The 22,533-nt window shown below is 36.8% G+C and overlaps 1 protein-coding gene across 11 annotated transcripts in view; it reads left to right on the forward strand.

The window, feature by feature from the left end:
• Positions 1 to 22,533, forward strand: part of pde1ca (phosphodiesterase 1C, calmodulin-dependent a) — a 79,914-nt gene that overhangs the window by 17,080 nt on the left and 40,301 nt on the right. The window contains exons 1-2 of one of the 11 annotated variants that reach the window (XM_077245149.1): positions 7,856 to 8,168; positions 11,117 to 11,143. The exons of 8 other annotated variants lie outside the window; for them this stretch is intronic. In XM_077245149.1, coding sequence (XP_077101264.1) covers positions 8,038 to 8,168; positions 11,117 to 11,143 — 158 coding nt within the window. In that variant the 5' untranslated portion in view covers positions 7,856 to 8,037. Of the gene's footprint in view, positions 1 to 7,855; positions 8,169 to 11,116; positions 11,144 to 22,533 lie in introns of those variants that run through there. 2 more of the 11 variants (XM_077245148.1, XM_077245144.1) reach the window with 2 other exon arrangements.

Raw genomic sequence — 22,533 nt, forward strand, 5'->3', positions numbered from 1 at the left:
TTTTGAGGAATGTTTATTTATACATCTTTCAGTCATCATTGTATTGCATGGCATTATATGTTTTCCAAAATAAAATCTACAGAGCTTCATAAAATCAAAAAAATCAAGTAAAGATCATAAAACTAAGCATTTAAATATCATCTTACTAAGACATTATTGGGCGATAAATGACAACTGATACATCTGCATTAAATGCATTTTATGTAAGTTGTCTGTTATTCTGTTCTTTTTCTGAACTCATTGATTTACATTACAAGCTATCAGAATTACATATAAATATATGTCAACATTTTTGTTTAGTTTTGGCCTCTGAATTAAATTGAGGCCTTTTTTCCCTCCTCGAGTAGAGCTTCATATTCTCCTATATCACACTAAATGAAACATAAAAGCCTGATGTATCAAATATTATACTCAACAAAACACACATATCAAACTTTTTTTATGTTTTGTCTAAAGGTTCAATAAACAAAAAGTTATATTTTTCGGACTTTTATTTCATATTTCAGGTTAACGTGTAAATATTTGTATCTATTCAAATGCAGCTATTTGCAGATTGCTTATCAATTAAAATTCAGAGTATTGATGGGCAGTGCATGTAGGGTTATTAATCACCTGAAAAAGATATCTCCAACCTTTCTTTTCAAAGCTTTGTTTATCCTGTCATTCTTCCACAAAGGAGGCCCTGGAGAGTATTTGTTTTCTCTGACCTACAAATCTCAAAGAGCAGAGGCTGTCATGTTTAGGGGGCTTGTTACTCAATATGAGTGTCTCCCCCGCAACCCCCCACAATAAGTCACCTGACCTGCCCGGTGCAGACCCTACTGTGAGCTGACGGGATTAAAAACTCAATAATTCATGCACTGGCTGGATGTTAATTAGCTTGTCCGGTTGAGCTTTGTATTTATGTCCTTTGGCTTTCTGGTGCCCTTGAATTTAAGGTAGTGGATATCACTAGTCAAGTTGTTATTGGTGTATCTGTAATGACAAAGAAGTTTAAGAACGTAATGACTGCAGGGTCTTTTTGGGTCATTTTCTGTCAACTCTTGGGCTGTCAAAATTACGAATTAGAATCCGTTTTTTTTTTTCCTGCCATCTTTTGGCTCAGGTTTTAAAGTGACAGCTGACTAAACCTGTCTCATTGATGTAAATCAAAGAACAAAAGACAAAGAGAAATCACTCACTGCTCGTCACTGATTAACTTTTGTAGGATAAAATAAGAGTTAATCTATATTTAATTGATAGTTTATGCATATACAATTTATAGTTTGTGTTTACAATTTACAATTTAAGATTGTTTTAAGTTTACTTAAATTAAAAGTTGTTATATTTTTCAAAGCCAAATACAATTTAAAAATAATGGCTTTCAATACTGTAATGTTGAATGGCTAATTGCATAAAAATGTACACTTTATATAATGTATTTATAATGTATACATTCTTTTAATTTTTTTAATATATATATATATATATATATATTATAAAGTGTATATTTTTATATTAATTCACGTTTACTTTTGCAAGTATATGTGCAATATATGTCATGAATATTCCAAGGTGTATAAAGTACAAAAATTCACTACTTGGTTTTAGTCACAGAACCATTTCAATAATTTTTTAATGAACTGGGAATATTCCGGTAGGTCATCAATCTACACAGGCAGACCAATGACTGCATGATTAGATATGCCAGCAATGTTAATTAATAATGCAGATATATTCATTTATTTTTCGCTCTCCCTCCCTCTCCCTTCATTCTTATTTATACCATTATGTTCTTGCTAAATTAATTGAGTGAATGGAATGATGAAACCGATAAAATTTCAATTACAGAATTCTTAACACGTTGAGCAATAAGTGCCATTGATTTTGTTACAGGTCAGACTTATCTCTCCGATGATTTCTTTCCTGTAGTTGCCCACTCCAGCTTGTTGAAGAACACACTGCATTCTGTTTATCTCCCCTCATAGGTTTGCATTTTCGTTGTCTGTTAAATATTCATGTCTGGTTCTGTTGCTGTTTGCTTTCTACCTGAATATTTGTTTTGGGAAGGTCAGATTTGAATAATTCTGTGCAGTCATGCTTTGTGCGTGTTTTTGCCCAACACTGATTTAAAAAAGCGCAAACTCCATCTCACAACATCCAACTGTTAAAACACCCGTGACAGCACATACTTTAGGGAAGTGTAGTTTCCCTCCTAAACCTTAAAGGGATAGTTCACTCAAAAAGTAACATTCTGTTATTATCTACTCACCATCATGTTGTTCTAAAACTGTATGCCATTATTTGTGAATTTTTGTAGCTCAACTACAGTTCATCGTGACGAGGAGCTTTCAAACATCAAAAACCTTGAAAGTAGCAGATGTGACTTGCACTTAGTTGTTTGCAAAGTTATATCGGATTTTTTTGAGGAAACATATAAACGTTTAAGTCGTTATTATCTGATAATTTTGGATGGACAATATGTTTTAATAATGGCAGAACATTCATTTTTGAGTTAAACATTCTCATAAAAAGTGCTGAGAGAGTTTTTGCTGAGCCAGATATCCACACAGGAAAGAACATGGCGAGTTTAAGCTTTTATGATGAACAGTTTTAATATAATTCAGGACTACAGCTTGGTTTATTGCTCTGTCTAGAACATTGAGCACAAGTTACACTGTGTGATTTCATTTTTAATGCTTACATCTGCCATTATCTGGTTCTTTTCCTCATTTTCATGGGCAAAGTATAAAGTAGGCTAACTTAGAAAGTGTAAAATATTTTTACTTGAGCAGAGTATTTTTAATGAATGTGCACTGATGTTTGTGGAACAATCTTGTAGTATGGCTACTTCTATCTATCTATCTATCTATCTATCTATCTATCTATCTATCTATCTATCTATCTATCTATCTATCTATCTATCTATCTATCTATCTATCTATCTATCTATCTATCTATCTATCTATCTATCTCTCTCTCTCTCTCTCTCTCTCTCTCTCTCTCTCTCTCTCTCTCTCTCTCTCTCTCTCTCTCTCTCTCTCTCTCTCTCTCTCTCTCTCTCTCTCTCTCTCTCTCTCTCTCTCTCTCGTTATTATTACTGTGTACTGTGTCTCCTTTGTCAGCATCATCATGAATGCAAACTGAAGAACTAAGAGGATCGTACAGACGTGTCACATTTAACCTGTACTCAAGTTCCCTCTTGACATGCTTTACAAATAGCAAGTCAAGTCTTAACACACAGCATCTGTTTAGATAATTACCGTAATTGTTGGAAAATTATTTTCTTTAAATGTAAACCAGTTGTGCTGTATCAAAAATTTAATATGATACATGTGTATTTAATTAATGTGTGCATAGACAAAAAGTGTTTCTTAAAGGGGTCATGACATGAGAAACCAAATTTGCCTTGATCTTTTGGTATATAAGAGGTGTTTTTGTACCATTAAAACTTCCCGCAAGTTTCATAGCTTAAGACTATGTCCTCCTGATTATAAACGAACAATTTATTTAATCAAGCTCTAAATACAGCTCGTTTGGATCCACGGTATGAAGTGACGTCGTTTGCATATGACCGGCTCAAGTGCAAGACGACTACACCTCATTTTGCTTCATCGCATCGTTGGCGCGCCCGCAGGTGTTCAGTCGACGTGCAGCAAGTGGAGATCGCGCCGCCACGCAGATGTGCTGTTCCTGGCTGTGGACAAACAACATGTTTGAATATGCTGCCGAAAGATCCAGCCGTCAGGGAAAAATGGATGCAGTTGATTTTTTGCGAACGCCTCAGTCACAGCAGTGTTAATTTAAGCGTGTGTTCTCTACATTTCAAGCATGACTGTTTTGAGAACAAATCGCAGTATAATGCTGGCTTTGCTAGAAAATGTAAGAAAATCAGGCCTTGCCAACTATTCTGGGCCCAACAACGACACCGCAAAATGTAGGCCCTAAGTAATGCATTTCATCTTAAAACTACTTTTTATACATAAGCTCTGACTTTAGCCAATCATAACAGCGGGCGTTACTGAACTTATTCAACCCCAAAAAAGACTGTTTGAATCAGAGGATGAGAAACAGGCTGGGAAAAGGTCATAAATCACTACATTTTAAAAGTTTTTTGTCCAAAAAACTATAGTAATACTATAATTCCACCTAAGGGAACATAATAAAACAAAAACCATGTCATGACCCCTTTAATATTCTAGGTTGCATTTGGGCATTCTGTCGACTGCCAAATAGTGAGAAAAATGAAACGCAGTAATGCATTTCAATGGAAGTGGATGAGAATAGTGTGTAGGGGAGAGCAGGGCACTTTTGGTTTTGGCTCAATTATTAAAAAAAATAATTAAGTTAGATTAATCTTTTTTTTTTTTTACACAAGCAACATACACATCTCTGCTACAAATGAACATTTCTAAGATTTTTTCTAGGGCCTATACCATTTTCGTACAGTTGCACTGTAAGTGACAGAAGTGCAAATGTTACAACTTACCCATATGCGGTGTTAATTGTAACAGACAGAGGGGTTAGCTCTAACACTTGTGTGTAACACACATAATTCAGTACTATTTTATGTGTATTGTTTGTGCATCTTTATAGATAGATATCCATGTACTCATCCCTCATCCAATTATCCTTCTATTATGGATCAATATCATGGATAGAGATATAGGAAAGGGCTGCACAGTTTTGCAATAAATAAATAAATAAAAGCTGCATGCAAAATTATTATTAATAATAATAACAGTAATAATAATAAAACGAGCTTGAAATCACATTTTAAAGGTTTTATTGCATGAAAAACAGGCTATATTCTTAATAAATAAACAAGTGATCAATGCATAGTAAACCAATGTGAAAGAAATCATACTTTGACATTTAAATTCAGACTGAAAAATATTTCAGCTGATTCCCTGTGATTACCAAAAACAGTATTACCACAGAATCCCATGCTGAATTCAGTGGTCATCATCTTGGTCACACTTCTCAACATCTCTTCCACCTACACCTTTCCCCTCTCACATATCTCTCAACACCTACTATTTCTCACCTGACGTCCTTCACTTCAGACTTTCAAGCCTTGTTCAGCCTTATCCTCATTGATTCGAGTCATTCTGGCCAATAAAGTGCACTTCAAACTGCCCACAGCTCAAACGACTAAGAATAATTTCCTTCTAGACTTTTTTTTTAAAATTCCCATAATAATTAATTATCCACATATGCATTAAAGAAGAATCCAAACAGAGCAGATGTTCTGTTGAGTATCAGATGCTAATGGAGTGTGGTTAACCACCATCAAAATGATTCGATCTAATGGTACTTTAGTCTAAAGCTCAGTCAGATATTAATGCTGTCTTGATTTAACTGAGTGGGTTGTGGCGTCCTCCCTCTGCTGTGTCAGTCCATTGTGTTTTCAGTTGTTGTTATGATGGTATAATTATTTTTTCACGTCAAACCGTAGCTGGTATTTAGTCAGAGATACAATCTCTATGCTAACCATCTGCTGTTTTACGCACAGTGACATTTATGAGCCAGCTCTGCCTCTCTTTGTTTAATACAGCTGGGGTTTTTTAATCTCTCACCTTATCTTATGGTTGACAGATATTTTTATACAGAATGTACTATAGTTTCACTGTATTTGGGGTTTTACATTCACAAAACCGTCTGAAGGGCTGAGTCTACTCCAAAATATATTACAATATTGAAATGAAATGGCTTGCAATTTCACATTGCCATGAATACACTGTAAAAAGCGCATATTTTTACCTAGTTATACTTAATTATAATTAAACCCAAAATAGACTTTTATTGTTTTCTTGTATTCTTGGTTGTACCTTTAAAGTCAGCATGAAATTTTGCAGCCTATTTTATTTCACTAATGTGGATAATCGACATGAAAACGTAGTGCGAGACTTGATTTTATCCATCGGAAACGGATTGGATGATAATAAGTGGTCTTTATTATCCAGGTGGTTGAATAGGAAGGCTTGTAAATAAGGCTTTGTTGATATCTGAGAGCTAAAACGGAAAGTGTTTGAGAGACAGACACATGTTTTTGGAAAATGTTTGCCATTATATTACTTGCAGTAAGATCAGGAACATGTTTTCTGTAAGAGAATAGGGTAAATGTTGATTTCACATTAAAGAGTGTAATCCATTACAATTTACAACACATGATTACACAATATAACCACTGAAAATTAATAGTGTTAATAGTGTGTTTTAATTCAACACTTATTTTAGGTATATGTAAGGGTTAATCCACGTGGAGGAGAATTCAAATGGTAAGAATGTGTATTCTGTGTATTTATTCTGAATGAATGAATTATAGCATTTATTTGAATTCATTGTAGAGAGAGAGAGAGACAGAGACAGAGAGAGATGCATGTGTGAATTACCTGCGTCTGTTCAACGTCTCGCTCGTGCTCGTAATGATATTTTAAAGGTTTCCTAATTTTGTTTTGGAGGTCTCCTACAACAGGTTTTACATGCATCAGTTCAAAAAACACTTTAATTTTTTCATAATATACATTGCACATCACCACAATTTTCAGTGGTTCTCAAATGACTTGTCCGAGGATTCATTCATTCATTCTTTCTCTCTAAACCCCACCTTTCCGAGAGCCTACTCTGCTCTGATTGGCCAGAGTCTGTTGTGATTGGTCTAACGTTTACAGTGCGTGTCGGAAACGAAACGCCCCATTACCATAACTGAATATCAGCTCCGGAGGCTTCCTAAAGCTCAGCGATTGCGTCGATTTTACCATATCAAGCTCAGAGTCCGATCTTGAAACATTAAAGAACTAGTCATTCAACCCGAACCTCCATCGCAAGGACATATTTCAGTGATACGCTACTTAGTTTGAGGTACATTATGAGATGTTAGCCGAGCCTAACGTGAATGACTCATGTAACATTGAAATTTGTAAAACAAATCTTAATCAATCCTTCATCATTACTCAAAGTAATAAGAATAACAGACAATCTGCGTTAATTAGCAGAAAACAGCGTCTTCTCGACATGTATACAACACGAACCAGCTTAGGTGTTTGAGGGCGGGTCAAAGTAGACGTTGTTCGCTGGCAGCCAATGAAGACCATAGGCGGGGATTATGCAAATATGTTACTGCGTTATGTATGCAGGATCACTGAAGTGAGACTGGAATTCATGGCGACTCATTTAGGTGGTTCTGACTGAGTCGATTCTTTCTTTTGGGAGACAATAACTTTATTTATCGTGCACTTTCTATTTTATAACTTTGCCGTTCATAGACAGCTACAGTATATTAAATATTGCATGAAAGGTAATATTCAAAAAAGCATAATGGGGCACTTTAACAATAAAGCTGTGAGTTCATTGCACGGTTTTACTGCACACCTTCCAGACAATCAGATTCGAGTATTCAGACAGACCATGGTATAAAAATATTTAAGTATTGTTTTTTTGAGAATAAAATATTTTAATTAAGGCATTATTAATACTACCTTTTCCCTCCTGTTTACATACAATGTAAGTCTGAGCCTCTCTCTCTCAGTCTCAAACACCTCATTTATACGCAAGAGACATCCTCTCCTCTTTCAACTTCTTATCTCTTTTTTCTCTTTTTTTTCTCTCCCCCCTTTTCTCTCACCCTTTGTCTCTCCACTCATCCCAGACTGTGCAGCAGTCCATTGCATTGGTTTTATTCTCCATTTGTGTGTGTGGCTCCATAGAGCTGAGACTCTGATACAGAGATCAACAGCAGTTGTTTAATCCCCTCCTCCCCCCTCCTCCTCCTCCTCCTCCTCTACCTCTCCACTTCCTTATATTCATGAGGGGGAGAGAGCGGCCCCCCTGCAGTGCTGCCATACACACTCCTCTTGGTACACCTGACCAGAACTGGTGACACAAGCCCACAACCAAACACAGAGAGCGCGCGTGAGAGAGAGAGAGAGAGAGAGAGAGAGAGAGAGAGAGTGAGGGATGAGGGACGTACTACAGCTGTCTCAGTGACACACTCGGCGTCTGCTGCTGCTCTACAAACTGCCTCTGCGTCCGTGCCGTCCAGATACAAACTTGTTCATGTCGTTTTGCCTGGTCGACTTTTTTGACATGGAATCCCCCACCAAAGAGATTGAGGATTTCGAGAACAACTCTCTGAAGTACCTACAGGCAGATCAGATTGAGAAGATCTGGCTCAGACTGCGAGGACTGTGAGTAGAGTTTCATACTTTTATTTCTCTGCATGAGTGAGCAACATGTTTATGAATCTGAATTTGACTAAAACACATAAAAAAGAGCACAATAATAATAGGATTATAATAATATTTTATAGGAACATTAAATATAAAAGTGCATAATTAATATTGTAATAATAAAATGTGTTTATTGTGAGGTCATTGTGAGGACATTAATTAAATAAAATAAGAACATAATACATTGCAAAGAGTAAAATAATATGAAGAATAAAATAATTTATTATTAAAAAAAAATTAATCAATAATAATTGTATAGTATGGTATAGTAATATGAAGTATGCAAATTCATTAAAATCATTTATATATTAATATAAATATTTTTTTCAATGTGAGGTTAACAGTCATAATACATAAAAATGATACATTAAAAAGAGTAAAATAATATCATTTGAATATTAAATATTATCATTTTAATTAATAAAAGATGCTAATAAATAATTTAATCAAAACTAAGATAAACAATAAAAAATATTATGTTGTGCATTAAATCAATTAATTATACAGAACAAATTATTATGAATAATAAAAATAGAAGTATTGTGAGGTAAACTTTATTTTATTAACTTTTTATGGTACTTTTCATATTTCAATGTGTGATTTGCAGTCGATGGCGTTCTAATGTAATGCCGGCACATTTGTGAAAAGGTCAGGGTTAACGGGTCACTTTCAACACAAACATCCTCTTCATGTGTGGCTCGGTTCCCAGACACAAAATCAGCCTCATCTTCCATTAAACGTGTTTCAAGTTGATCAACATTTCGAGTGCATTTGTTTGAAAACTAGACTTCAAATGGATCTAGCATATTAAAACTAAATAATTGCAAAGCTCACATATTTGTGGAGGAATTACAGAGGGGAAATATAATGTTTGAATTTCCCACTGAATCTAGATCATGTAAATAAATGCACCAAAATAGACTGTACAGAAACATCTCAGTTGCATTTTTTGTTTTGCATGTTTTATTTCATTGATGTCATGTGATCCGGAGGTGAAGTTCAGGTGCAGAAAAAGATTCCTGTGTGCTCTGCGACTCTCACGACTGAGTGCCATGAAAGCACAGCATGATATATTTGCGTGTGCAACTTATTTCCTATCGCTGTCTCATTTCTTGCCAGTAAAATAGCTTATTCTGAATTTATTTGGACCGTAATGACCGTGTATGTTATCACGGGGGGATTTTATTGTTTGCCGTTGAAGGGATTGATCTAATCCCTCATTGTGTCATTCCACATTAAGCTGCTGAATGCTAATCCCGGTTATAAACAGCAAAATATCTTCCAGGATTCGTTTTAGATTTATGACAACTGCGTTCACCGTGATGGGGGAGTTGCTGTCAGCCCGGGGTCTCTGAACCCAAATGGGGAAAACAGACAGCTGTTATTTGTCCGGAAACAAAGGCCATCAACATCGTAATAACGACACTGGTCAAGAACTGGGCGTTGTTCGGGGCGGAATTGAACCGAAGGAAAGCAAAGTCGCTCTGTTTCCAGCTTTATTTCCCTTTTAACCCCGTTTTATTGAGCGTATTAAGAATTTAATTGTGCCCTTGGCGGCTCCAAGGGAAATGAGACCCATGTCGACACCATTGGACACACACACACCTATAAAAGTTTAAGGCTGTAATAAAGGCAGGCGCTCTTCGCGGGAAGAGCATAGAGAGAGGTTTCGATGATGATGATAATGAACGAAGAATGTAAGATGAAAGACAGGAAGCTGAGGGTAAAGGTTAAAGGTCGCTGCACATTCATATCCATTCAGAACACTCATCTCTTCACAAATCACATGAATAGCAGCAATTTAACTGAAGGTGATGTCATCAGTCTCTAGGTTGACCAATCAGAGCGTCTGTCTTCATATGACTTGAGAGCAGCTACAGTTCAGATATTTTACCAAAAGCTGCTTTAAAAGAAGTGACATTTCCTCTCTACGTGCAAGACAGAGCGAGCATTCATGAAGTAACTGGATTTAGATGACCAAATGTTCAGATGTCCTTCATAAAAGGGTCATTGTTTTCCTTTTTTACAGAAACGTCATGCCTTAATGAAACAAGCATTGAACTCATGACCGTTGTAGAATTTATATATATTTATATAGTGAATAGCTGGTTAACTGATTACCAGTATGTGAAATTAAACATGGGAGAGTGTGACTTGTGTTCACACTTATCACTGCAGTGAATATGTCAGGGTGGGATTATTTTTTAAAGAAATTCTTTATATAGACACATGCATTAAAATAAGCCATAGAACTTTTCACACATTATTATCCTGGAAAAAGTTAGTTTACTGATTGTTTTTCATGAAGTTGGACACGATATCATATTATATGGAGTAAATTGTGTCACAATGGGAACCATATGTTTATTGACACTGATTTGAGAAGATGTAGTCTAATGTCTTTGAAATATGGAATGCTGTGCAATGTCAAAAAGCCATCTACAACCTATTTAAAATGTTGTTTAATGGGTCTTCAGCACAAATTAAAATTTGAAACAATTATGAAACCCAAAACAACTAATGAAATAACAGCAAAGTAACACAAGAATATTAAACCATTGTTTTGGCCAAAAAAAATTTGGAATTAATCAATTCTAAAAAATGACAACATATAAAATACAAATGAAAACTTGACCTTGACATTTATGAAGTGTAGTTTTATTGTGTTTATTACATTGTTGCCATAATGGTGAACAAGTACTGTCATTTTAGTCATTTGATTAAATTCACAAAAAAATTATCCTGTTTTAAAATAAAATGCATGTGTATTTGGACTTTTGACCCAAAACCTTATAGTTACTGAGAAATATCCATGTATGACAACTAGCCCAAAGGCTTTATGTACTGAATTGAATTTGCGTTCTCCCGAACTGAAATGTCCCTTTTTTATTTCTTTTTTTTTTCAGGCGAAAATATAAGAAGACATCACAGAGGTAAGATATTCACTCTGACTGGTGTGAATACGACAGATCTCATCATCTCAACGTGAATCATGAGCTGGGAAAACGAGCGAATAAAACTGTTTGCAAACTATTTGTATAAACTGATGGGTTTTTTTCTGCTTGAAATTGGCTGTAATCAGAAACCAGGTGTGTATGATTCTGTTTCAGGTCAGCAGATCCACATCTGTTGTACGCAAGTATGGTCACAGTTTTCTGATGTGTTTTGTGCTAAAAACAGAGACCAAAAGCAGAACAGGCTTTTGGCATTGTGTTTAATTACTGGTTGTCAGTAAGAAATAAACATCAGTTTACTTTCATTACCACAAGTGAATGGAGTGCAGTTGTGCATTAGCATATGAGAACATAAAATTATGGTGGCAGAACCATGATGGTACAGTGAAGGTATTAGATAATAATACTATTGTACTTTAATTGGTACCATACCAAAGCATTTTCGGTAACACTTTGTTTTACAGTCCTGTTTCGCATGAACATACTATGTACTTATTATAGTAATGACACTAACTAGGTACTAACCCTGAACCCCTAAACCTTAACTTGACCCATGTACTGTAGTTACCTTACACTACTCATTACTTTTGTGGTAAGAACACTGTAAGTACATTGAAAGTGCACGTACTGTAAACAGTGTTACCGCATTTTCATAGTATTTCATAGTACTCACCAGAGTACCCTGTCATTACCATTTGATACCTTTACTGTACCTTAGTACTTTCTGTGTGTATTACCATAGTACTATCTGTGTGTACGGATATAACTCTCATATATATCAGTGTAGGCGTGTTTATATTTCAATGTGTATGTGAGGAAAACACTCAAACACAATGCAAAAAAGCTACACACTTCCTTTGACATCAACCAGAGACTAAACAAAATGAGCTCTAACCGGTCAGTAATGACTTTGAACAGTGTTCTCTCTCTCTCACACACACACACACACACACACACACACACACACACACACACACACACACACACACACACACACACACACACACACACACACACACACACACACACACACAGACATAAACAGCCAGCAGCAGATGCCTGTCCTGCCCTTCTCACTCTGTGTGTGTGTGTGTGTGTGTGTGTGTGTGTGTGTGTGTGTGTGTGTGTGTGTGTGTGTGTGTGTGTGTGTGTGTGTGTGTGTGTGTGTGTGTGTGTGTGTGTGTGTGTGTGTACATGAGAATGTCTGTTGATGTCAACAATTGTATGTGTGTGCAGGGCTGGAAGAAAGTACATGTGTTTGTGTGTGTGTTTGAATATGGCTTGAAGGATATAATGCTTTATGAGTCCTTAAAGGTGAAAGGTCACAAGCCGTTCAGACATCAGTTCACATTTTTATCTCTCTTGATAATTATTTTTGTTTCACCAAACCCAGTTTATGAACTTATTTTGTGCACAGTTTCAGACATAAACACCACACACACTTACTAGCAACTAGATGATCATGAGCAGAATTGTATTTCTCGTCATGTCTGTAAAATAATCAGCACATACTTTTTTAGATAGACAAAAGTTCAGATCTAAGAAAATGTAAAAATTCCTGATGTTTTTCTGAATTTTTTTATACAAATGTTGGTAGAAACCGACAAGCTATTATTTATCATTTTTAATATATTATTATTAAATTATATTTGCTTAAATAATGCATTAATTAAGTAATATTATTTCTTTAAATAGTTATTTTTTAAAAATGTAATTATTATTAAAACAAACTGTTTGGTCGCTTTATACTGTATGTCCTTCAAACAATCTTTTCCTAGATAAGTTGGCAAATGTTGGCCATAATAAGCTCCAGCGTGGACTAGACATTATATTGGCTTTGCAAAACAGTTTTGTGCCCATAAGATTGAGTGAGAATATTTGATAAGAATCAGCTTAAATCAGCATTTTGCTAATTATTTTCTCGTGTGTGTGTGTGTGTGTGTGTATATATATGTATATATATATATATATATATATATATATATATATATATATATATATATATATATATATATATGCAGGCATGGGAAGAGTGACGTTTTCTCAGGCGAAGTACAGCACTGGTGGGGCTGTTCGTGGCAGCTGTTTAATTTGATGTAATTATCACCATCACTCCATTCCTTCACAGGATTTATGTCTCCTGATGATCTCTGTTAAGTCACGAGGGATTCTTGCATGTTCAAATGCATCTTTCTCCCACACTGGAATAGATTTCCCATAAATGTGTATTTTTTGGCATCATTTATTCATCCTCATATGTTTTTAATTTCTTTTCTGAAGAACACAAAATGTGGAAGTCTAAGCTACTCTATTTCAAATAACAAAAATGGGTCCCACTTTATATTAAGTGGATTTAACTACTATGTACTAACATAAACCTCACCTGACCCTAACCTTATCCGTATCACACCTCAATAGCAGCACAAGTGTTTTACAATACAACATGAAGACAATAACTACATTGTACTTATTTTCGATGCAAGTACATAGTACTTAAAGTCACTAAATATAAAGTGGGACCCAAAAGTGAATGGCTGTTCACACCACTAAGCTCCAAAAGGGACCTAAAAGCACAATAAAAGTAGCTGACATGACTCATGCATATATTGACGTAAAATAAAAAAACAATGTAACAACATGAGGGTAAATAAATTATACTAAAGTTTACATTTTTATGTAAAGTATGTTAATTGCCAATATGTCAAATCAGCCCCAGGGTTCAGGCAACGTTATTGACACTGAATGCCAGTTGGAAGTTGTTTTTATGGCAAAAGATCTGACTGAAGTGTGTTGCCATATGTAAGTATGTGTAATGTATTTTATAGCTTCAAGAGAAACTTAATTCTAGGTCAAATTCAATTGGGTCACACTGCACAGGGTTTGTGGTTTTTGTCGTGTTGGCACACTAACATTGTGGTTTAGGCTCAGAACTAAATGAGTCAGGCTTCGTGACTAAAGGACTGTGAGCTAGTTCGGCATGCAAATTTGAGCCACTTCAACATTTCTAAAATAAACAACTAAAGATATTCTTATAAAAAGACAATCTGATGATATTGTTCATTTATTTGGCTATTATTAGTTCTATTCCTCACTGTTTTAATGTATTATATGCCTGAGAAAAAAGACGCTCGTCTGGTCATTCCGTTATAAACCTCTTAGCATTAGTCATTTCTCTCAAAAAGAGTCTGTCTGAAGTGAACATGCAGCATCTTTGTGAGTATGAGGATGTTCTTTAGATTTTGAAGGTGGCCGGTGAGGTTTAGCTCACCATTGCTGTGTTGAACTTCTAGGATGTAGTTGAAGAGATGTTAAGTGTTAAGTCAGTGCACAGTGCTTTTGATGGGGTTTTTGAAGATAAAATCTTATGGTAGCACAACTGTTTTCGACTTAGATTATAATCAGAATTCAAATATTCTGTTTCTTGAGCACCAAATCCTCATATTAGAATGATTTCTGAAGGATCACGTGACACCGAAGACTGGAGTAATGATGCTGAAAATTCAGTTTTGCCATGCTGGGATAAATTACATTTTAAAATATATTTAAATAGAAAGCAGTTATTTTAAATAATAATTATAATATTTATAATAATACACGTTTATTAACTATATTAATTATAATAATAAATATTTATTTGAAATAATAAAATAATATTTATCAGCAATAATATTTCACAATATTATTATTTATTATGTATTTTGATCCAATAATGTGTAATGTGTCCTTTGGGCAGCATAAGAGCATAAGAAACGTTAAAAATCTTTCCGACCCCAAATTTTTAACTGTGATGTATGTATGCCACACACACACACACACACACACACACACACACACACACACACACACACACACACACACACACACACACACACACACACACACACACACACACACACACACACACACACACACACACACACACACACACACACACACACACACACACACATATATATACACATACATAAATATGCAAATGTATGTATTTAATTATTTATTTATTTGACCTGGCACTGTTTTTATGCATTTATTGTATTTTATGTGAATTGTGATTTTTATGTTTTCTTTTGTTAATTTATTTTGTGTTCCTTAAATAATCTTTAATTCCTGTCCTCGCCAGGACACTCTTGTAAAAGAGATTTTTAATCTTCATAGAGATCATTTTATATCATTTAGATTGTAGACAGTTTTTTATATGGCTAAAGGCAATATAGTGAGTATTTGACTAAAGGTTTCTCTTGGCTGGTTTTTTCTGCCACCAGCGTTTTGTCCACTGTTTGCATCTTGACTCAAATGATATCAGAGCTACTGAGTCCAGAGAGTGTATAACGGCCATCACTGTGGCCTTTTCTGATGATCTAATTAGGACTGGCTTCCCAGTCAGAGACAGCACAGCCATTACTGGCTCCTGCAGCCCGACGGCACTTCAATCTGCTTCTCACACATGGTGTAATAAACACTGGGGCATTCAAACCCACCCGAGCATTGTGCAGATGGGGTTTGTTTACACGTTATCATGACGTTCTTTTTTGACTTTTTTTTTTTTCAACAGTCTGTCCGCATTCAGCTCTTTTGTTGTTTCATTCTGATAGACTACATGTGAGGCCGATTAACAATGCCAAGTTGGAATGAACCGGAGAAAAATATTTAGAAACCACTGACAGACGAAACTTCTCTTTCGCATTGGAGTGTTTAGACTTTTTTACACAATAACATCTCAGAAGATTAAGTCAGTCAGCGATCCAGTGCTGTGTTTTGGCAGTTGTGGGTTTCTTGCACTAGCTAAATGCATTCGGCTCCTGAGGTCTTGTCTCGTCATGCCTCCACTGACTGATTTTAGCTTGTTAATTGATCGCTTCACAGTCATTGAATCGCAGCCCCCACACCTGATAATTAACAAGATAATTACTCCAGTCAAAAACTGACATATTTAACAAGCGATTTCACCTTACAACACCAAAGCCCTCCCACGGGAGCCGCCGTCACTGGTGTGTTTTCTCAATTGAATACAAAACAGGGAGACAAAATGGATGCTATTGTCATTTGCCATCTTTCTTCATGTGCTTCCCGCATAGGCCATGAGTGGGCTTTCCTGATTGTACAATTCCATACTCCTGAAGTGTCCCGCGCCCAAAGGGGTTTGCGGGGATTAAATGTGCCATTCTGTTGAAGAGTGAAGTGCTGATTGTGGGTGCGCTTTGCTCTGATCTGTCCTTCAATTTGCCGGCAGTGAGATGGAGAGCAGAAATGAGTCTGGGTTTATCTCCCAGAGCAGGGAGCAATCCCTTCCGGGCCAACGACGACCCCTCATTCCCTGCTGTTCCCACACACACAAAAAAAAAATGGGATACAGTTGCTGACCAACATTCATCTGTGTTGATTTCCATGCATACCACAATGGGTTTATGGGTGTGTTTATATATCTTTACCACTGATTTATAATAGTGAAATTTTTATTTTATTTTTATATTTTGGTCTGTTGACAAAAATACCTTCTGTAAAAACCTCCAACCCTAATAAAAATGTTGAAACTGGCTTTATCTAATGTTCAGATTTCTGTTCTGGAAATGTATGCTAATTAGTGCAGATTTTATTTGATAATGCCTCATTTGCACACGACATTCCAGAAAATGTGTAATAAAAAACAGGTTTTTTTTAATGTATACTGTGATTAATCAACTGGTTAGGTATGGTGATATATTCGTTTTTACCCTGTTCACCTGTGGTGTCTTGGTTTAAAATAAAAACCTTTCCATGAAATCCAATATCCTTAGTCTCCAAGCCACTCTTCCAGCTACCAACTTTTTTTCTTTTGTGATTTTGTCTGGCTCAACTAGACAATGGGCGGAGTTAGTTAAAATATTCTTTGCCAACAAGATGAGCTAATTGCACCCAGTGTAAAAAGACACTCTGTTAAAGTCCCCATGAAATCAAAATGGAAGTTTTTTTATGTCAGCCTTACTGTTATCTATAAGCTATAGTGTACTCCAAAACAATGACAAAATTTGCATTTAGAAGATATAGGCATTCAAAACATACAGCCTCTCACTTCCACCAAAATAAATCAATGATTTTGATGACATCACTCTGCACTTAAACTTTTTGTCAGATTTTCTGTCCAATCAAATGCTCTCTAGAATCTCAGACCTCAAAATTCTGCACAGAATGCTATATTTTAAAGTGATATGGAGGAGATTAGGAGGAAACTGTGGCTTTACCAAGCTCAACAGCTCTGGCCGAGCTGTGTTATAAACTAAACGCTATTGGCTGTTTAAAAAAACGGGAGGAGCTGTTTGATATGCCCCGCCCTGTCCTGTTTCAGTGGAAAATACGTCAAAACATTGAATAATGCTGTGCATTTCAAGGCACTCCAGTGGGCCTTTAAGAAAATGTTTTTAAGTTCAATAGATAAAGTGCTACAAAACCTATCATAATTTAGTTATGCCGTTGTTCTTTATTCCCTTGAGTTTAAGTTTCTGCTTCGGCTGGTTTGGATGACTTGCAGAAAAATAGCTTGCCTGGATGGAGGCCGTAGAACTGTGAAAGGAAGTCGTGACCTTGGGACTTGAGCTGTGTTTATCAAAAAGATTTATAGATGTGTTCAAAGTAATGGCACAAAGAAAATCAGCAGTTTGCACCTCAGGCAAGCTAAAACCCAGAAACCTCCCTGCAACATTTGCACGCTCTTTAGTACACTGCTCCTGGTCGTTGTTTTTTGCATGAGAGATGTACGTGACCTCTGACCTCGCTGTACATTCCCATGCAGATATCTGTAGGCCATACTGATTGAACGACTGCAACTCCAACTGCAAAATACTGTTGAGGGGATAAACACTCTTTTCTCCTGGAGCCGACCGATCTGGCTTTGGCCCAAACTCACACAGCTCTTCAGCTGCATAAAATCAGCACAGCTGTGATGACTTTGGCCACAGATGACCTGTCGTACACAACGGGGATCCACGAGGGCCTGGGTCGTGGGAGCAGAATGAGGGTGATGTTCGAAACGGTTATTTACTATCTGCTTTAATCTATAATTTTTCCAAAATTACATTCATTTCACATTTAGTTCATTTAAATGTGAAGTGGGTAATTCGTTGTGTCACTAAACAGAATGAAGAAATAATGCAATGTTTCCTCTTGAGGAATTAAGAGGTCAGGGACTCCTCAAACTCTGTTCAGAATTGAGCTAGTTTAGGACCATTTTACTAATGTTTTTGCAGGCCCCGAGTGTCTGTCTATCTGTCACAGAGGAAAACGGCATCTTTATTATTTGTCTTTGACAGAGACCTTTAGTTGGAAATGCCACTCAGCTATGAGCTGAGGTGTTTAACTCTGATGTTGGGAGAGATTTGCTTTAAAGCTGATATTCTGTGCCGGTTGTTGAGACACAAAACACAGTGGATTTGTTAGGCTTTGCTGCTGCCGCTTATGAATACACATGCAGGTATGAAGTATATTCCTTTCTATCTTATATGTAATCCTTCATATGCCTTAGAAGAGCATACATTGTACTTATTGGTGCTTCCTGAAGGAAAGTGTCAATATGTAGGGATATAAAACCATAAACATTATACCTGAAATGATCTCGAATCATGTGGCTTATGGAGAATTGGTGTGATATTCATTTTTAAAGTTATTAGACTTTTAGTTAGGCAGACAAACAATTGTAGAAAAATCCCATAGACTTGCATTGAAGGATTTACTCTTTATTCTCCACTAAATGTATCTAGAAATCCAACAATATAAATGTATATACGTTCATTTTGTTTTAATGCAATGGATTTTTAAAACAATTTTCTGCAGTGTTGCTTAAAGGCTTTTGCTTATTTTTTTAGATATTTTAACTGAAAATAGATTAAAATATTTTCAGATTAGGATTTTTTTGCAGTGGGCACCAGGCACATTTTGTACAAAAAGAGTAAAAAACTAATAAAAACAATAATGCATCACTCCCTCTCATTCATTACCCACCCTGAGGAATGTGTTGTCAATAATCGATACAGAGGGATGTTTATCCAGAATGCAGATGCTTTGTACCTGCTAAAGCTCTGGTGAAATTTCATGTGTGGTATTAGTGAATAAATCTCCTCCTTCAGTCAGCCGACAATTTTTATCCCATGTTTTTGTTTTCTCCGTGCCACTTAATCTGCAAAGCGAAATATCATCTTGCTGACTAAATAGTCTATAGAAGCTTGTGAAGGTTAGGAGAATGCTTCTGTGTGTGTTTCTAGTTTATCGTCACTTTACCAGGCTCCCCGCTTTGCAATGGGAACCTTCTATATTATATTGGCCAAGTCTGTTAGGATGAACTTGTTCATGGCTGCCACTTTGTCTTTAGAAACAGAAGGGATGGAAGGGTTTATGGTTTTACAGAAACTCATTTCAGCATAATTTAAAGTTTAAACCATTCGGTGTGTTCTGCCAGCCTTGGAAATGTTTCAGATGATCAGTGCCAGGTTTGACTTTGCTTTGGCTCTTGGAAATCAGACAATACGACTGTTTTGAATCAAATCTGAGTACTGCCATCAGGCTGATGCGAGAAATGAGGTGACGGAGAAATAGACAGCCATCTATTCTGTTATTAAGGTGCTATCAGTGAATCTGCGTTCAGTGCTGAGAATCATTTTAATTTTCATAGTTCTACTACGGAGCCCTGATGGCCTCAGTGTGAAATAAAGTAAGATGTCTGGCTACATGGGAATAGCTGACAAAGTGACACACTGTGAAACTGAGTTTACAGCGTGGAAAATTTCCAATCTGCGGCATAATGACCTATCAAAATCATAATTGCAGCAATACAAAGCTCTTGACCTTAAACTCAGACATTTATCAGTTTCTATAGCAAGGGAGTAGTTAAGTGAGGATCTACATGCTGCCTCTAATTGAGCCTTCACTAAGCAATGCTTAAAATGTTACTGACCAATCCTATCGTAGCAACTGTTGTCATCCATCATTTATCAGACAATACTTTTACAAGTCTTGAAATCCTATGTGTTTAATTGTTTTCAAACATTGTATAAACTTTGAATGAATCAGATCAGACTGGTCATTGATTCTGTCCCCCAGAGAGCAGTTCAGGAGGTCTGGATCTTTCTGAAAGACTCCAGATGGACCTGGAAAACGCTGTGTCAACACTTTGCCCTCGACCTCTGGTTGCCATCGCACCAGAGCACCAGCCACTGAGACAATTATACCCCTTTTCCACCAAGGCAGAGCTGGTGCTGGTTCGGAGCCAGAGCCTAGTTTCAATTCGGTTCTTTGGTTTTCCACACGCAAAGCACCAGCTCCGAACCAGGAAAAGTGGTTCTTAAGTAGCACCAAATCATTGCTGGTCTAGAACAGAGCCAAGTAAGAACCACTTGCGTCAGGGGCTGGGGGCGGGGTTACCGTGACCAACAAGACGAATAGAAACTTGTGACCGCCAAGTTTTAAATAGCAGCTAGTCGAGCTAATAGCAGCTCGATTATAAATATCCGTCTATGTAAGTTACGGCGAGCTGCACAAACGCGTTGGACTCCGATGTATTTTGTAAACCCATGAGCATCCATAGTATTGCAACGTCCGTTATTGTTGATGGCTTGTTCGAGATGCATCGGAGCGGCGCGGACCGATCGGAGCTGCGGGAGTGTTTGGAGAACATACGACTCCTTGTGCTTTTAGATCGCTATCGCAGTGCTTTGATGTCATGCGGAGATCGATCTGCGAGAAGCCGATGCATCTCGAACAAGCCTGGCGTACTGTTTGGCGCTACCGCACTAGCGTTGCTGGGCAACATGAGACGTATACAGTGACGTAAGATCTGGCTCTGTTGTGGCTCTCTAGCCGGTGGAAAGGCAAATCGGTTCTTATTAAGCTCGTCAGTCGAACCCACTCTGAACCAGCTTTGGCTCTGGCTCTGAACAAGCACCCGGTTCTTGTTGGTGGAAAAGGGGTATTAGTGACCTGGACAGAACAGACACAACAGAGTCAAGCGGTTTCTGTCTGCCCAGCTGCTCAACAGACAACAGCAGCTGTATTTAGAGTTTCCCCATCCTGGCCAATTCCACACCAGCCTCTCTGGTCTTAATTAGTGATGACGGGCAGTAAATGGTGTGTTGTTATGGCCATTAAACTTTTCACCCACTGTTAGCATCATTGGCTACGCTACCCATAAGCCACCGCTGCATGTGTCTCCACAGAGGATCAGGGCTCTTTGTCCCAGACTGGACCGATTATCAGAAACTTCTGCCAGTAGCTCATCGCAGTCCAGCTGTGCCAGGGCTTTTTCATGAACTCTGAGCAACCCCATCATCTGTCTGAATCTAGACATGTAGCCAAAGTCTCTTTAAGGCATGTCAGCACACTTGGCAGCGATTTTGATAATAGCTTAGTACCCGTATCTAGGTGAATGAGGAAAGATTGAAATAAAGTTATCATTGGCTGAATCATTTTTTCAGCATCATTAATCCAGTTTTCGGTGTCACATCACATGATCCTTCAGAAATGATTCTAAGATTTGCTGCACAAGGAACATTTCTTATTATTGTGATGTTGAAAATGTCTGCTGCTTTATATATTTTGTGGAAACTGTGAAACAACTGTGATACAGTTTGCAGGATTCTTTCTCGAATAAAAGTTTTAAAAGAATATAAATTTTGGGGTAATTTATAAATGTTTTTACTATCCCTATTATCAATTTTATGCATCCTTGCTGGATAAAATTATTGATTAGTTAAAAAAAAGTACTTAGCATAATCACTAGCATTGAAGTTTGGGCTGTTTCTTTCTCATTTACTGCAAAGAAACATTATTTACGTGTGATTTCTGTGCTGTAATCATCTGATGGTTTACTCTCAGATGTGGAAAGATCATTAAAGCTGTATTTTATCTCTGCTAGTGCTGCAAATCTTCAACCTCAGATTACCCACAGTCATTAATCCTGAACGAAAGCAAAGAAGATGAATTTTAATGAATTACATCGAATACTTGGTTTAGTATTTAAACAGAATCATTTACTGTGATATCCATCAGTAAGGCTAGTTTTTGCTTGGTTTGTGGGGATGTGGTGTGGGCGACCAGGTCATACAGCAAGGTTATAGATCCATAGTCAATGGAACCCTATTTGTCCTGTACCACGTAGCGCACGGCTATATATAACACACAGGACAGTCAAGCCCAGGTCGTATTTCAAAGCTGTCTTAGTGAACCTGAATAGTTATAGCATGTGGAATGTGCAATTAATCAAATCAGTTAAATAAACAGATTATGCACTATTGTGTGTCAAATTTCAATGCGGCATTATTCAGAGAATGTGCGACGAAGTGTGTACGTGCGCTCGCAAACGTGAGTGATTGTGTACTTTTGTGTATCAGTGACCTTCACCAGAGAGT

Source organism: Siphateles boraxobius, unplaced genomic scaffold (genome assembly GCF_051911475.1).
Source record: "Siphateles boraxobius isolate OS27281-9 unplaced genomic scaffold, OSU_SipBor_1 26, whole genome shotgun sequence".
In the NCBI taxonomy this organism is placed as follows: Eukaryota; Metazoa; Chordata; class Actinopteri; order Cypriniformes; family Leuciscidae; genus Siphateles; species Siphateles boraxobius.